Below are 17,388 nucleotides of genomic sequence, written 5' to 3'. Positions count from 1 at the left end.
GGGCCATTTGCCACGCCTTTTTACGGATTTTCCCCACAAACGCTCCATGCCACCCAAGGAGAGTTTCCTTAACTGTACCAGAGAGAACCCACGCCACACCAAAGAGAGAAAAAAGAAGATTCCACAACCTCGTCTTAACACAATGAAGTAAAAGGTGATCCACCGTTTCTTCTTCAGAAAGACAAAGAAAATACCTATTTGTCAAAGAGTAACCCCTCCTCTGGAGTTGGTCCAAAGTTAAGATTTTGCCCCAAGAAGCTTCCCAAGCGAAGAAAGCTACCTTAGGAGGCACATACGCTCTCCAAATACCAACATAAGGGAACAGAGCAGAACCCTTTTTATCTTCTAATCATTCAAATTCATTAAAAAGTGAGGTGCCAATGCCCTCCCTTGCCATGCTGATCCCATACATCTGCTACCCAAGCATTCTTTGTTGAAGCTATGGAATACAAAGAGTGAAAAGACTCTTTTATAGTAGAATCACCACACCGTCTATCTTTCCAAAATGTCACCTTCTATGGTTGACCACATTGAATGAGATTTTTCTATCAAACTTTTGCCAACTTCTCTTGATGGCCTTTCGCAACCCTAACAAAACAGTCTATATTTTCTTAGGAGCACCAACCATCCTCCTCCTTCCTATATTTCTTGGCGATACCCACCTCTAAATGGATTTGTTCTTTGAGGCGTACCTACAAATCCACTTGCCTAGTAGCTCCTTATTGAGGATGAATAGCTTTCTAATACTAAAACCTTGATTTGGTAGAGTGGGTTGGGTCTTCATGAGTGTCTTGGGGGTTTTTTATGCACTTTGATGTACCTTTTTTTATTATTAATTTATACATATCTTTTTTTACCTATAAAAAAAATACTAAAACCTTTATTACATTTCTCTCTACAAGCGATCTCTCATTTCACCAAGTATGGGTTTTTCTCCAATGATCCCTCTCCTTACAAAAAGTCCCTTTGGATCCTGTCAATCCTCAAACTTACATTCTTAGGCAAGACAAACAAAGACATGGTAAATGTGGCAAGCTTGACAAAGTGCTCTTGATTAGGGTAAGCCTCGACTCTTAGAAAGATATTGTCTTTTTCACATAGGTAGCCTCTTGTGAACTATTTCACTGTATGCCAACCAACCCACAATTTAAAGTGGGGTCCTAGACGTACACCCAAATACATAGCAGGGAGTTCCCTCTTCCTACACCCTATCTCAAGCACCAATTCTTCCACAATAGGAACATTGCCCACTAGAATTAACTCACTTTTCTCCAAATTGATCTTCAAACCTAAAATGACTTCAAACCACATGAAAATCTAAAAATCTAACTTGGATAAAGAATTTGCTCTCGGCTAGAATCACAAAAGATAAGAGTGTCATCAACAAACAAAAAATAGGCTAACTCCTCCTCCACTTACGTTAAACCTCAACATATATCCTCCTTCCCATGTTTTCTTCAACAAACAACTGAGTGCCTCTATAGCTAAGACAAACAAATGTGGGGAGATGGGATCCTGTTGCCTTAATCCCTTGAAGCTTTGAAATAAGTCAACAAGGGCACCATTTACTAACACCGAAAATCTACTTGTGAAGATGCACCATTTGATTAAATCGATCCATTTTTTATCAAACCCCATCTTTTTAAGGATTTCTAGGAAATAAGTTTAACTAAATTAATCATAAGTGTTTTTTTTTTTTAATGTTTAGTTTGCCTATCATATCGTTCACCTATTCTTCAACCTTGAGTGAATTGCTTCATTAGCAATTGGAACTGCATCTAATATTTGTCTTCCCTCAACAAAAGCATTCTAAGAATTAGAAACAATTGACTCCACCACCGTCTTCAACTTATTTGCTAAAACAGGTAAGCAATTTATATAAACCACTCACTAAATTTATTGGCTTGAAATCTTTTAATTCCTTCACATCTCCCTTCTTAGGGATCAGCACCAAGAAAGTAACATTTAAGCTTCTTTAAAAAGATTTGACCTCACAAAACTTCGTGAAGAAATCCATCATCTCAAACTTCACAGATTCCTAACAGTGTTGCAAAAACACAATTGTGAAATCTTTCGGCCTTGTAGCTTTATTACATTCATTGAATTCAATGTTGACATAACCTCCTTGTTTGAGAAAGGAACCTTTGACGCTTCAACATCATCCCTACCTAAAGTCTCCAATGCCATCCTATTGGGAATGGCACCAGGGAAGGGCACCACTATACCCCACTAGTTTGCTAAGATAGGCTAGTCCCAAGGGAGGCCCACTTAGACCCCTTATCTTTTCCTACTTATTGCTTTTAACTACCAATGGACTTAAGGGAGACTTCAACATTGAAAACTGACTTGAGGAACAACTAAAGCTCCATACAATTAGGTATTAGTGTTTACCCCCCACCCCCCCGACAACCCCTTGGAGGTGAGGTAGAGTTGGGAACTTTGCTCTCAGGATGCCATGGGGTGAGGGAGGACCTAGATTGCTTAGTAAGGGGGGAGGGTGAAGAGCATCTAGTAAAGGTAAAAGAGGATGGTTAGAAGCAACATAGGTTGCAGTCTTCTCTAGAGAGTAAAAGAGGCATACCAATGCATACATACATTGGACTACTAATGCTAATAAGAAGATAGTAAAAGGTGATACTTAGTCTCCAATCACTTGAATTGAATAAAAGGCTATGAAAGAACCAAGTCCTTTTATCTCCTGCTCTTTAGAAAACCAACCACTAGTTACCTTAATCCTATACAAGAAATTCCTTTTTCTATGAATGTTTGCCATTTTATGAAAGAATCTAGTGTTTTTGTCCCATTCCTTTGACTAAATGTTAAATTTCTGCCTCCATGATGCCTCTTTTATAAGGCTCATTGATGGTACTCCTCCCTAGTTGCCTTACTAGCCTCAATTTCTTTTGCATTAAGCACAAGTTTATTTTCTTTAGCATCCTAAAACCCTACCTTTTTTTAAAGCTACCTTCTTTCTAAACAACACATTGCCGAACACTTCACAATTCCATGTTGCCTCTGGGAGGGAATCCTAAGGCGTGTGGCTTTTGGGATCCTGTGATTGAGAGGATATCAAGGAGATTAGATGGGTGGCAGAAGGCATATTTATCTTTTGGAGGCAGAATAACCCTCATTCAATCTTGCCTCACCCATATGCCATGTTACTTTCTTTCCTTGTTTAAGATTCCCGCCTCTGTGGCAGCAAAAATTGAGAGAATGCAAAGAAATTTTTTATGGTCAGGCGTAGGGGAAGGCAAAAGGGACCATTTGGTTAATTGGGACGTAGTGTGTAAGCCGAAATCGAGAGGGGGATTGGGTTTTGGAAAGATATCTATAAGGAATGTCGCTCTTTTAGGGAAGTGGTTGTGGAGATATCCTAGGGAGGATTCAGCTCTGTGGCATCAGGTTATTTTAAGCATTTATGGATCACACTCCAATGGCTGGGATGTTAACAACATAGTTAGATGGTCTCATCGTTGTCCTTGGAAGGCCATAGCACTAGTCTACCAAGAGTTTTCCAAGTTTACTCGGTTTGTGGTAGGTAATGGGGATAGAATTCGGTTTTGGGATGACTTGTGGTGGGGGGAACAACCTTTGGGAGTCCAATATCCAAGATTACTTAGCGTAGTCACGGATAAAAATGCTCTTATTTCATCAATTCTTGGATATACCCGCCCATTCTCTTGGAACTTCAATTTTCGCCGAAATCTTTCTGATTCTGAGATAGATGATTTAGAGGGCCTTATGCGATCTTTTGATCATCTTCACATATCACCTTCCGTTCCAGATAAGAGATCCTGGTCCTTATCTCCTTCAAGTCTCTTCACAGTCAAATCTTTCTTTCTGGCCTTATCCCAATATTTTGAGTCGCCTCCAGTTTTCCCTACCAAGATTGTCTGGAATGCTCAAGTCCCTTTTAAAGTCAAGTCCTTTGTCTGGTTGGTGGCTCACAAGAAGGTTAATACTAATGACTTGCTACAATTGAGAAGACCCTACAAAGCACTTAGCCCTGACATATGTAAGTTGTGTATGAAGAATGGAGAAACAGTAGATCACCTTTTCCTTCATTGCTCTTTGACGAAGGGGTTGTGGCACAGATTATTCCAATCAGCAAAGATGGATTGGGTTTCCCCAAGGAGCATCTCTGACATGTTATCTAGTAATTTTAATGGTTTTGGATCTTCCAAGAGAGGGATTGTCTTATGGCAAAACGCGTGCATCGCGTTAATGTGGGTGGTGTGGCGGGAAAGAAATGCAAGGATTTTTGAAGACAAAGCAAGGAATGCCGAGTATCTTTGGGATTCTATTTGTTTTCTTACTTCTTTTTGGGCTTTTTGTTCTAAGGTTTTTAAGGGGATTCCTCTTAACATATTACAACTTGATTGGTTAGCGGCGTGTAACTAGAGTGTCTTCTTTTCCCTTTTTGTACTTTCTTATATTTGTTTACTTGTAGTCTTGTTTTTCTTTGTTGGGAGGATTCCTCATCCTTCTATTTGTACCTTCTTTTTATCAATATATTCCTTTGTCGTTTCCTATCAAAAAAAAAAAAAAAAAACAATTCCATGTCGTCAAATTTGCCTTCAAGGCCTTTAACTAGGAGGCCAAAATAAAGCTATAAGACCCACTAAACGTTTAGCTCACCCATCGACTCCTTAGTAAGTCTTTAAATCCATCCTCTTTTAACCACATATTTTCAAAATTGAATCGAGTTTTGCCTCACCTTCATTAGGTAAAATAGGTGAGGGATCTAACATTAGCTCCAATAAAACACTTTCCCAATCTTCCGACACTAAATATCGGTCTAGTTTCATATGGGATTGATTATTCTTATCTCCACTCCAAACAAATGGGATTGATTGTCATAGGAATTCCAACCACAATTTTTTTCCCCATGTGCAATAAGACTTGACTTAGCCCTCCCATACCAATGCTTTTACACTCAAACTGCACAATCTTTGAAAATGAGACAAGGAGTATACAAATAATTCTTCCCAACTTGTATTATTCCACGCACACAATACAAGAAACTGAGACTTACAACAAATCCCTAGGCCTATGCTGAGACTCTTTGCCTTTTACATGTTAGAATATGGTATTTATAGGTAGCCAAAGGCCTTTGATAACTGTACGCATTTTAGAGACCCAACTCATGCTCTACCTACCTTATTAGTTTTTCTAGGCCTTCAACAACTCCTTGGGTGTTTCTAAGTGTTGCACACACTTTGGTGTTGCTTCAGGTGAAACTACCACCCTCCTCCTTAAAGAACATTCTGAGTCGTTTCCAATAATCTTTGAAAAACGTCTCATGACAGTTGTTATTGTATTGTTATTTCTTCGCTCCCCAAAAATCTAACCATATTAAATCCTTGGCAATAGACCAAGGGTCATACCACAAGCCTTAATACCCCCTAATTCAATCCAAAACTTATCCCTTTCCTTGCTCTAGGAAGGTTTATAAACCCCGGTGCATACCTAAACAAGGGCATCCTTACAACATCTCAAATGACACAAAATTGAGAATATCCTCGCTTCTAATTCAACCAATTCCAACACTCTATTATCTTAGAAAACTAAGATTCCACCAACAACCCCTTGAGCCCCCACTACACCCTAATCTAAATATCTTCTTCCCCCTAAACTCCTCAGTAACTCCGTAGGCATCTCATTAATTTTTGTTTTCTACAAGCACATCAAATTTGCCCTTTTGAGATCTAATCAAGGACTTAATAACCTTCATTTGTTCTTGCCATTCACCCCTCTTACATTCTAAGAGAGAATTCTCAATTTCATAGCTCCCCTACAACTAAGTCTTAGCCACCCTCATCATCCCCAACTTCCTTCCTTCTAACTCCCCTATAGTTTACTAAACATTCTAATTTCCGAACCTCTCTCTTTGTTTGTGAAAATTTGACCTTTTCTTTGCCATGCCTATAGCCTTTTTCCTTTTCCTCGCTTTTAGTTTTCATAAGAGAGCTAATATTTCCTCCTCCAAACCCTTAACAGGCATGCCCAAAATTATGCTAAACTTAACTAGCTTAGCGAAAGACCATTGTTTAGATGAACAAGCCTCACTTGACCCCCTCCTTGGAGTCAAAGCCTTCTCCCTCATCTCTTTTCTTGAACTTCCTTTGGGATCTTTTTTGAAATCATCAGTGAATTCCACAAAGCTACAATCTTGTCGGGTCATCTTCTAAAGGCCTCCCCTAATCCTATGATGCTCACTGCAAAACCCCCCACCCTTTGAGAAGGAAGAAGAAGAGCAAGGCCTAGGTCCTAAAGGAGAATCTCACCTTGGCCATAAACAATCTCGATTGTGCACAACATCAAAACTGTCAAAGGGGACGTCGATGAATGTTGTGTAACCATCAACACTTTGTGAGAGACATCATTATTTCTTTGGACCTGTTTGTCCTTCTCCCCCTTGTCAACATTCTTAGAGGCATCACACCTTCCTATTGTGGAGGATTTCCCACTATATGGGTTGTCTTCTTGTGTTATAAAGCCCAATTCCTATTTGAACCGGAGGCCACAACTAGATCTAAAATCTATGCCTCCAACCAGCTCATCAGAACTTGGCTCATAACATCTTCCGTATCCCCACGGCCCACACCAAACAACTCATGCCTAGTTTAGGTATCGGCCTTAAAAGCCCATAATTGGAGCCCAAGCCCACCTTCCCATAGGTTGGCCTTTTTGCAATTGAACTTCTTCTTTTATAACAAATGGGTCATATCTAGCTTAGCGTAAATCCATCACCTTTCCTCTACTACTTTGGGTTCCAACTTCAATAGCACCAACATACCCCACGAGCTCATATGAGGGCTTCCTTTGACCCCTACCTTCCCTTGCCAATGTGACATTACAAGTGATAGGCCTATGTTTCTCTAACAACACAACCTTTGCCACTCCTTTATGAAAAAAATCAGGCACCTTATGCAAAGAGGGTGACATGTTCTTTGCCTTTCTTTTCACTACACATTTCCACTCCCTTATTCTCACACTGGCATGTGATCTGACCTCTACATCATCCTCTACCCCTTGTCCTTGCTTCTTAATATTGGAATGACCATCGAAAACCATCGTAAGATTTCCCACCACAATTAAATGGCATAATAGAGCCTACCACTATGGCACCAAAACAGGGACCTTCCCACCATTGATCTTTGCCAAAATCCTACCCCACTGCAATTTTTGTCTCAATGCAGTGTCTTTCATCTGCTGCAACAAAAGCCCCACAAGAATCTCCAATTCTCTTGAGTAGCTCTTTGCTCCACAAATGCAATGGTGGGCTAGCTGTATCTAAGCTTTTTTAGCATGGACTTCAGACTGATAACACCCTATCATTGGAGGCCTCTAATGGTTTTACCTCCATTTCACCAAGATAGATCCATAGTTCGTCACCCACCTTGAGCTTTCAGCACTAGATGCAGCTGAAATACTCTCTATCATGTTAGTTAATCCCCTTACAACGAAGCTTCTTGGCCAGAGTAACCCATCCTCTTGGAAAGCCTAGACATTATGAAAAAACTAATAAAATTTCTTTGCCCCATCAGTACAAACAAAACATTTGACTATAATGCTTGCACCACTGTTCTGTAGCTCAAGAAAATAAGCTCTCTCCTTTTCCTTCCACACCTTGGGAAAGGGGGCGCAACTTTTCTGTTGCAGCATGATTCCACTTCTTCAAGTAACCAAGATAGGCTCTTCTCCCCAAACTTGATCCAGCTGGAAAATCCTCGACCTCTCTTCGACACTCTGCCTTCTACCTTCCCTCTAATCTCTTTGATAGAGATTTCAAAGGACTTTGATTCCACCCCAAACCATACCTTACCACCCATCCTTCCCTCTAAACTCTACCTTTTTGAACTCTCAATCTCTCAACCTTTGTTATATTTATTTAATCTATAATAACAAAATGTTTGTTTCTGTTAAAAAAATGTTTATTCTAAAAGCAACAGAAATTAAAAAGGGTGTGCCTTAATTTTGATAAGGTAGTGGACAATAGTACCTCTTTTGTGCAAATATTGGTTAATTGCTTATTTGTGTTTATATGGCTTTGGTTTCTGAAGTGAGCATAAGATCTTTATCATTTTTATTTTTCACTCCTGTAATTTGGTTTATGATTGGTTGTTGTAGCTAGTTAGAACATCTGGAAGGGGGAATTGGACCATATGGAGTTTTGATACTGTCTAGAAAATGAATTATGGATCAAAGAACTAGAACAAGTTAGGATGCAAGACTCATTAGGTGATCATGGGGGGAGTTAACTGCCATACAATCAGATGTCTTCAAGAGGACTTAGAACTGCTAATGCCATGTTTACCAGTAAGAGCTCTATCTATGGGCCTAAGGATGATGGGTTTGAGACTCGAAGCTCCGAATCTTCAGTCAGGTAATTCATAACTCTGAGATACCTTAACTGAGTCATGTCATGCAGATTATCTTTCACTTGAGTGTTATTGGCTTCAAATCTGTACCTGTCTTTCCCAGTAGGCCTAACTTCGAGACACATTTTGCTTCAAGAAAATTGAAAGCGGACAACAATGCTGACTATTTTCAAGACCGAGAGACTATGGTACTGATACATATGGTTTTGTGTTGGAATTTTGATTCTAGATTATAAAAAGGCTTCATTTGGTTCCTTTCTCTAATTAACTTTATGAATAGGAACTTTATTCAAAGGCCAATGCTCAAAAAGGGGAGATCCTTCTTCTTCGTGAACAAATTGCAGTTGCCTGTGTTAAGGTATGACATTTCTTGGAAGGTCACACCACTACAATCAATGTGCTTTTATGTTTCTTACCTACAAAGGAATCATATGATGACAGGAATTGCAGCTTTTGAACGAGAAGTATGCCTTGGAGAGAAAAATTTCTGACTTACGGATGGTTTGTATACCATGCAAATAAAGTCCTTATTGTTGAAGTGAATTGTCAATCTTAGATTTATGAATAGCCTTTCTGTGCATGTCTAGAATCTTGAATAATGTTGTTTTGAGTCCCAGGCAATTGATGAGAAGCAAAATGAAGCTATCTCTTCTTCTTCAAAGGAATTAGCTCAAAGAAAAGGCAATCTCGAAGACAATTTAACATTAGCTAAGGACTTGAAGGTTTGTAGAGGCTTACGCTTCCACCTTATGCCTTTTCATACCTCTTCAATGACTACCAAATGTTGGTGATACTTTTTGAATTTCAAACCCATATAACTATGATTAAAAGAAAAAAAAAGTCAATATGGCTATGATTGGGTTCAATGGAACTGACTTGATTAAGGTTCCTTGGTTGGCACTTGCTTTACTTTTCTACTACTGCATAATATTGCTTTATATTGATAACATAACTTATGCCTTTAATTTTTGAAATAGATTTGATCTTTCAATGGATTAAACCGCTAAAACCGTTAATGGAAGATAAAAAAGGAAGATGTTATGTATGCTTATTTAAAAAAAATAGAAAAATGAATGCTGCTGGGGAAGTTGAAAAACGGTGTTGTGTTTCTACCTACAGTGCTTTTAAATTTAATATTGGATATCTTTGTTATTTTCTTAATAGGAGATACCCTTAAAGTTATTAAGCCAGAATATAAGGATGGACAAAAATGACTAAGTAAATTTCTTGTTTTGAAAAGGTTTCTTAATTTTCTGTATTTAGGAGGGTTTTTTTAGTTGTGATATTTTTTTGTTGACCATTTTGGAGAAATCTCTTTTGGTTTTGGTGCCATGGAGGTCAAAATGGAGACTTCTTATATATGGGTTGTGATCACTATGTGAAGTGTCATTAATGATTAAGGTTTTAAAGTTTAAAATTTGCTTAAATATTGTACAAGTTTAAGTTGGAAGAGTAAAAATTTTTGCTAGGAATTTTATCCCAGTATTGGACAATTTGGGTTTGAAATTCTTGAAATCACTAGAAATTGATGGCCAATGGAATGGATTAATATATATATATATATATATATATATATATATATATATATATATATTTTTTTTTATTTTTATTTACAAAGAACTAGTCTATACATTAACAAATTTTACTAAAAACTTATCACATATCATTTGTAGATCTATGCCCTTACCTTTTGATGTTGACAATTTGGATTGTGTTCTGGTATTATTATTTTTTTGATGAGAAACAAAATATATGTATTAATAGAGAAAAGAGACATGAGAAGGATGAGAAATCCTCCCTATGAAGTACAAGCTTTATCAAAAGAACTAAGTAAACCTCCACTAACCAAGGAAGACTATACAAGAGATATGCATGATTGAAAGAACTAAGTAAAGCTCCACTAACTCAAGGAGGGCTATACAAAAGGAACAAAAGGCCTATACAAGTAAAAGGATCCTGCCCCTATAAACCCAACCCTAGGGTGTACATAACTGAAGCCAACTAAGCTGGATTACACTTAAAAGGATAAAATTTAAAAATGTCTGTATAGTAAGCTGAAAAAAAAACATAAAAATGAAGCTGACCCCACATCATTTCTAGCGTCTTCCAAATGTCCTCGAAAATCCTAACATTTCTCTCTCTCCACACAATCCATAAGAGAGAGAGATACGCGATCCTCCAAAGAGTCTTGCCTTTAATAGAATTCCTAAAACACTTGAAGGAGATCACCAACATATCGCAAATACTGCTAGGTTGAACCCACTCCATCCCAACATGTGAAAAGATTCTATGGCACAATCCCAAAATAATCGGACAATGCAAGAAGAGATGATTAATTGTTTCTTTACTCCTCCTATAAAGGATGCACCAATCAGGGCTAAGGGCTTTGAAAGGTCTTCTCAATTGCAACATGCTATTGGTATTTACCTTCTTATGAACCGCTAACCAAGCAAAGACTCTAACCTTAGAGGGGACGTTTGAGTTCCACAAAAAATTAGCTGGGTGGAAAGGAATAGAATTTGAGACACTGGCTAAGGCTGAAAAAAAGGATTTAACTGAGAAAATTCCGGAAGAGGATGAAATCTAAGCTTTCGCATTTAGAACTGAAGAGTCAAATGAACAAGGGAAAGTAAGGATTTTAGTCTTTCTAGATCCACAATCTCCTCATCGGTTAGGTTGCGTCTGAAGAATAGATTCCAAGACAAAGAAATGTTATTCCCCAAAATAGCTGAAATAGGACAAGTTTTAGTGCTGATGATTCTGAGCAGTCTGGGAAATTCTAAACAAAGAGATTGGTCCCCCACCAAAAATCTTCCCAAAAACAAATTCTGGTCCCATCATCTACCACAAAACGAATGTGTGTAGAAAAAATTTGAAGAAAATGGCCAATGGTCATCCAAGGGCAACGATGTGACCATCTAATGATATTGTTGGCATCCCATTCATTTGGATGTGTCCCATAGATACTCAAGATAACCTGATGCCAAAGGGTAGAACCTTCCTTAGGATACCTCCAAAGCCACTTCCTTAATAAAGCTTGGTTCCTCAAATAGATTTTCCCAAACCCTAACCCACTAGACTCCTTAAGCTTACAGACAATGTCCCAATTGACCAAATGATCCCTTTTACCTTCCCTAGAACCTGACCACAAAAAATCTCTTTATAATTTTTCAATCCTCAAAGCTATTGAAACTGGAACCTTGAAGAGAGAAAGAAAATAACTTGGGATGTGTGACAAACAAGACTAAATAAGGGTGATTCTTCATCCTAAGGACAAAAAGGCTTTTTTCCATCCATCCAACCTCCTAGAGACTCTATCCAGCATTGGATCCCAAAAGGACAGCGGATTTGGATCCCCTCCCCAAAGGGAGACCCAAATATGATAAAAATCAATCAGAGACTGCACACTGAAGCAAAGAAGCAAACCTTGCAGTTTGGTCTTGACTAATGTTGATTCCCGAGAGAGTGCTCTTATTTAGATTGATCCTTAGCCCTGATAACCACCCAAACACCAACATAATTAACTTGAGAGAATGCAACTATTCAAAAGGTGCTCTAATCTCGTTGGTGATGGGGATGGTTGGACCCCTCTTTTCGCAAGGGCGTTTAATGATTGGGAGATCAAGGTGGTGGAGCATTTTTTGCATAAGATCCAAGCCTTCCGGGTGCAGAGGGAGGAGAAAGATAGAGTGTTCTGGACAACATCAAAGTGTGGTGCTTTCTCAGTCAAGTCTCTTTATTCTATTTTGGAGCTCGGAGGTTCTTCTTTGTTCCTTAGTGATAGTATTTGGAGGGTGAGAGTGCCTCCTAAGGTAGCATTCTTCGCTTGGGAGGCTTCCTGGGGTAAAATCTTAACTTTGGAGCAACTTCAAAGGAGGGGGTTCTCTTTGGAAAACAGGTCTTTCTATGCCTTTCTGAAGTAGAAATAGTGGATCACCTTTTACTTCATTGTGTTAAGATGTGGGTCTTGTGGAATCTTCTTTTCTCCCTTTTTGGTGTGACTTGGACTCTATCGTGTATAGTGAAGGAAACCCTTCTTGGGTGGCATGGAGCGTTTGTGGGGAAAGTTCGTAAGAAGGCTTGGCAAATGGTCCCCTTATGTATTTTTTGGTCAGTCTGAAAGGAAATTTTTTTTTTAGCTTTTGGGAATGAGGAGCTTTCGCTTCAAAGACTGAAATATTCTTTTGTATGTAATCTTTGGTCTTGGGTCAGGGTTTCTTTAGTTTTGAGCCCTTCTTCTCTTGTAAGTTTTTTAGATTGGTTAGGCTCTAAGGAAAGGAAGGTGGTGTGTTGCTTTCCTTTCCTCTTAGGAGTATGTCTTTGGGCTTGTTTGTATACTCTCTATATACTTTGAGGGCACCGTTTTTGGTGCTTCCTCTTTTTGTTGAATATACATCCTTTTATCTATCAAAAAAAAAAAAAAAAAAAAAACTATTCAAAAGATGCTTTAGAAAAAAAGATGGTGTAATCCGCAAATTATAAATGAGACACCCGGATTCTATTTCTGCCCACTAGAAACCCCTCAAATAAACCTCTCTCCACCGCTCTCACAATCAATCTGCTTAAAACATCAGCCACCAAGGAGAAAACAAAAGGGGAAAGGGGATCTCCTTGGCTTAGGCCTTTGTATGCCTTAACCCACCCCTTAGCATTTCCATTTACTAAGATTGCAAACATCGCTGAAGATAAGCATCTCCTCATCCAGGACCTCCATCTTGAACTAAATCCTTTTCTTTCAAGTACATGGTCCAAAAAATCTCAATCAACATGATCATAGGCCTTTTCAAAATCAATTTTGAAGACTACCCCTTCTTCTCTTGATCTCCTTTTCTCATCCACCAACTCATTAGCAATCACGACAACATCCAGAATCTGCCTCCTCTCAACAAAGGCACCTTGAGTTGAAATGATGGTGTCTTGGAGGACTTTACGCAACCGCCTTGATAGAACTTTGGCTATGATTTTGTACAAGCTAGTAACCAAACTGATGGGTCTATAATATGAAATCCTGCTTGTTTGACTTTTTTTTGGCACTAAAGCAATGAAGGTAGCGTTTGTGCTTTGATTAATAACTCCATTATTGTGAAATTCTAAGAACACTCTTAAAAGATCATCCTTAATCGTCTCCCAACACTCTTGATAAAAAGCAATTGTGAAACCATTTGGACCAGGGGCCTTTTCCTTATTTAAATGTAAATTTCCTCATTCGAAAAAAGGCGATCCAACCACTCGGCACTTTGCTGAAATAGGAGACCAATCCAAACCTTCAATCCTCTAAGAACCACCTAAAGGCTTGGAAAATAACTTCGCAAAATGGCGCTTAATCTCCTTTGAAATGCTCTTGATATTATTTAAGATTACCCCATCTTCCGTCACCAAGGATTTAATGTATTTCCTATTCCTCCTACGATTGGGCACCCTATGAAAAAATTTTGAATTACAATCCCCTTCATTTATCCATATGGCTCTAGATTTCTGCCTCCAAAACACCTCTTCCTTTAGTGACACATTTTCCAACTCCCCCTTTCTTAACGTCTTCCTTGCTGCTAGATGAGACAAAAAATTCCCTTCTTGTTCCTTTTCATCCAAAACCACTATGTCCAAAAGAATAATTTTCTTTTTTTCTTTTAATTCTCCAAAAGACACCTTATTCCACTCTTTCAATTTTGACTTGACAAATTGTAGCTTTTTCATGAATTTGTGATCTTCCCACCCTTCAACTCGACACTCATTCTGCCAACCACCTAAAATATCCTTGAAATCTAAGTGAATCAACCACATGTTTTCAAATCTAAATGGTGTTGGCCCTCACTTAAAAGGATTGATATCTAACACAATTGGACAATGCTCCGGCGTTAATCTGGGGAGAGCTTCTTGGATGCATTGCAGGAAGTCTTGCTCCCAATCTCTAGAAAATAAGAATCTGTCCAATCTTTTGCAAACATGGTTTTCTTGCAAATTAGACCAAGCGAAGGACGCATTCCTTAAAGGCGGATCAATTAATTCACATTCACATTCTCTTATAAGATCATCAAAATCCCTCATGTTTGAGGTTAACCTGGATCCTCCTAACTTTTTTGAAATTCTTCTTATGACATTAAAATTCCCACCAACACACCATTTTGGAAAAGTTAAGCCTGAAAGATCTTGAAGCTCCAACCAAAAATTCTTTCTAAAGTGTGACGAACCAAGACCATAGACCGAAGAAAGCCAAAACGACCCTTCTTCCTCTGACTCTAGCTTGACTGTTACAGAGAAAGATCCTAAAACAACCTCCAAGCACTTAAACTTCAAAGCGTCCCAAAAAATTTCCACTCCTCCTAAAGCCCCGCTAGCTAGAAGAACTGCCCACTGTTTGTTTCTTACCTTCCACACACTACCCACAAACCTCTTATGACAAAACTCCCTCTTTGTTTCCTGTAATAGGACGACATCTGGATTTTCAAGACAGAGACAATCCTTCACTACCCATCTTTTCTTAATGGAATCGATACCTCTAGTATTCCAACTAATAATTATCATAAAAACTGAAAAAACCCCGAAGACACCAGAGGACTCAAGAAACTAAAGAAAGCTAGGTGCGTCAGAAGAATTTTTGTTCTTCGTTTTGGAATACACCTTCTCCATTGAGCAGCCATTGCTTTTGGCTGACTGAACTCCAATCTTATTGTATTTGACAATATTGACATTCAATGTACCCAGAACCGACTTAATGGAAGCCATTTTCGAAGGAGAGATGCCTTCAATAAGGAAATCCTCCATCTGAGCAGGACCTGACACCTGAGACAAACACCTTATTTGGGAAGAAGCTCTAAAATGCCCTCGAACTCTTGGTTGGGCTTGACTACTAGGGACACCACGGCTTTGGGATCGGAAGGAGGGGGGGTCAAAGAAGGCACAAAATGACTTTGAGATTGAAGAGAAACAACAGGGGAGAAAGGAGAAGAAGACACCTCGAAAGCCCCCTCTAAAAACCTGCCTTTAGCCAAGGAAAGTGGAGTAGAAGACTGTACCTGAATGAGACACCTGCGGTGTTGAGACCCATCTCTGACCTTAGCCCCATCTGGACCATCCCTCGAGCTTAACACGAAAGGCCTCAAAGCTTCCTCAGCCTCCTTGATCGGCCCTTGGAGATTTGATAGCCTTGCTACCTCCTTTTGAGGAACACTCTCTCTTCCCAGAAAAACTCAGCCTTCGAGGAAAGCTTCCACTCTTGAGACCGAGATTCTCTGTTCGCCTCACCACTCCAAGGCACAGGACTTTGCAAATTCTCACAAACAAATGACGAAGGCAAGCTTCTCACCCGATTGCTACTTAACTTCCTACTTGGACTATGGTGGGATCTCGGTGCATAGAGACTGATGTTCTTTGGTGGAGCTTCCTTAGACCCATCTTCTTCCATAACCTTCAGCACTTTGGAAGCAAAACAACTTTGTCTTCTAACTTTAGGCCATTCAAACTGGCTTGGTCTTCAGAGATGAGAGAAAACAACCCACTGTCTTTGCTGCAACGTGGGCCTTCTCCGGAGCGGGCCTTGCCTTCATTAGGCTGGCCTGCAAAAGGCTTTGGTCCAATACCCAGGAAACCTTTGGATAGGCCTGGGCTTTCCTTCTCAATTGGGCCTGATTCTCTCCCTGTGCATGCCTTTTTTTTCCTTTATTACAATCCCCTGCTTCACAAGCCCATTTGAATTTGAAATGATATTTGAGACCAACGAAAGTGGGTGGCAACTGTTCCCCATAGCTATCCTAGCCTTGCCACGTGTCCTCCAAGCTGGTGAAGTACCTTACACCACGCCATCTCCCATTGAAGCCGACTCACTTATGCAGCGAGTTAACTTGAGCTTTCTCGAAACTTCTCCTTCTTCACCTTCGATGATTGTGATTGCAACTGTAAAAACCCATGCAACATCTATCACCTCCAATAGCGCCAACAACACCACATTTGGATTCATTTCCACCTTCACTTTAACCTTTGATAAATCAATAAGTTTTAAACTATCACAATCCACTTCTGTCACCTTCCCCCAATTCTTCATTATGAACCACAACCGATTTTCATTCTATAGATGGAATGGGAGACCCCGTAACTCTATCCAAGCCCTCCTGAATTTTCCAAGAACTACTGTATTTTCTCTTGGCGACCATTTCCTCAACCTAAAAACCATTCCTCTCGAAACCTGCCTTCCTTGCACCTGAAGCCAGTCCGCTCTTTCAACTGAATTCACGAAGAAGACACCTTTAAAAGCTTAAAAAGGGTTTATGGAAATCATTCCCCTGATCCCCATCATTCTTGCAAGAGTCTTACCTACAACACCCCAATCTTGAACCACAGCTTGACCTTCACAAATCACAGCTCCAACCCACTTTCCAACTGGTAAGAGAGCTCATTTCCTTGGACCCTATTCTTCCACCACTCTTGCATAAGACCTGTCTCTAGACCACCCTACCAACCCTTCTTTATTTTTCACCTTTGCTTCCACCTCCTCTATTCTCATAACTAAACGAAAAGGGCTCTTAGGCACAAAGAATATTGACTTCCATTGGGCTTCCCATCCTTTACCTTTGACACATTCAAGAATAATCAGAGAGGAAGATTTTCTGTTTGTGACGAATTACGAAATTCAAATGTATCTTCCTTTGTTTTTGAAATAGATTTCCACCAAATGTGTTCTTGATGTACCCCTGAACTTTCGAATGAAACCTGGAGATTTTGGAAACTCCACAACCTTCTTCAACCGTTCGAAAATCCATACTTAGATCAATAGAGAACTCAGACACACTTCACCAACACTTAGATTAATGAAAACTTGTAACAAGAGAGGGTGAATTTTGGTGGTAGTGAACATATTGAACTTAACAAGGAAGAGATTGAGAAATTGAAGGATCTCCTAGGAACCCTTGAGAGTCCTAGTGGAGCTTGCTGTCTTGCTCAGTCAAGTAAGTATTCCTCTTCTCTTGCTTTTAGTGTGTTGGATATGTCTTTCCTAGGCTCTTGGGTCATC

At 39.4% G+C, this 17,388-nt stretch overlaps 1 protein-coding gene across 4 annotated transcripts in view; it reads left to right on the top strand.

Moving 5' to 3' along the window:
• The window catches only part of LOC117931640, a 133,507-nt gene that overhangs the window by 3,343 nt on the left and 112,776 nt on the right, over positions 1 to 17,388 (top strand). For 3 of the 4 annotated variants that reach the window (XM_034852635.1, XM_034852634.1, XM_034852637.1), the window contains exons 2-6: positions 8,134 to 8,389; positions 8,488 to 8,572; positions 8,665 to 8,742; positions 8,826 to 8,885; positions 9,002 to 9,106. In XM_034852635.1, the coding sequence (XP_034708526.1) occupies positions 8,280 to 8,389; positions 8,488 to 8,572; positions 8,665 to 8,742; positions 8,826 to 8,885; positions 9,002 to 9,106 (438 nt within the window). In that variant the 5' untranslated portion in view covers positions 8,134 to 8,279. The remainder of the gene's footprint in view (positions 1 to 8,133; positions 8,390 to 8,487; positions 8,573 to 8,664; positions 8,743 to 8,825; positions 8,886 to 9,001; positions 9,107 to 17,388) is intronic. The other variant, XM_034852636.1, reaches the window with a different exon arrangement.

The sequence above is a fragment of the Vitis riparia genome, chromosome 15 (genome assembly GCF_004353265.1).
Source record: "Vitis riparia cultivar Riparia Gloire de Montpellier isolate 1030 chromosome 15, EGFV_Vit.rip_1.0, whole genome shotgun sequence".
In the NCBI taxonomy this organism is placed as follows: domain Eukaryota; kingdom Viridiplantae; phylum Streptophyta; class Magnoliopsida; order Vitales; family Vitaceae; genus Vitis; species Vitis riparia.
The sequence above is the reverse complement of the archived record's forward strand: the minus strand, read 5'-3'. Positions and strand labels throughout refer to the sequence as shown.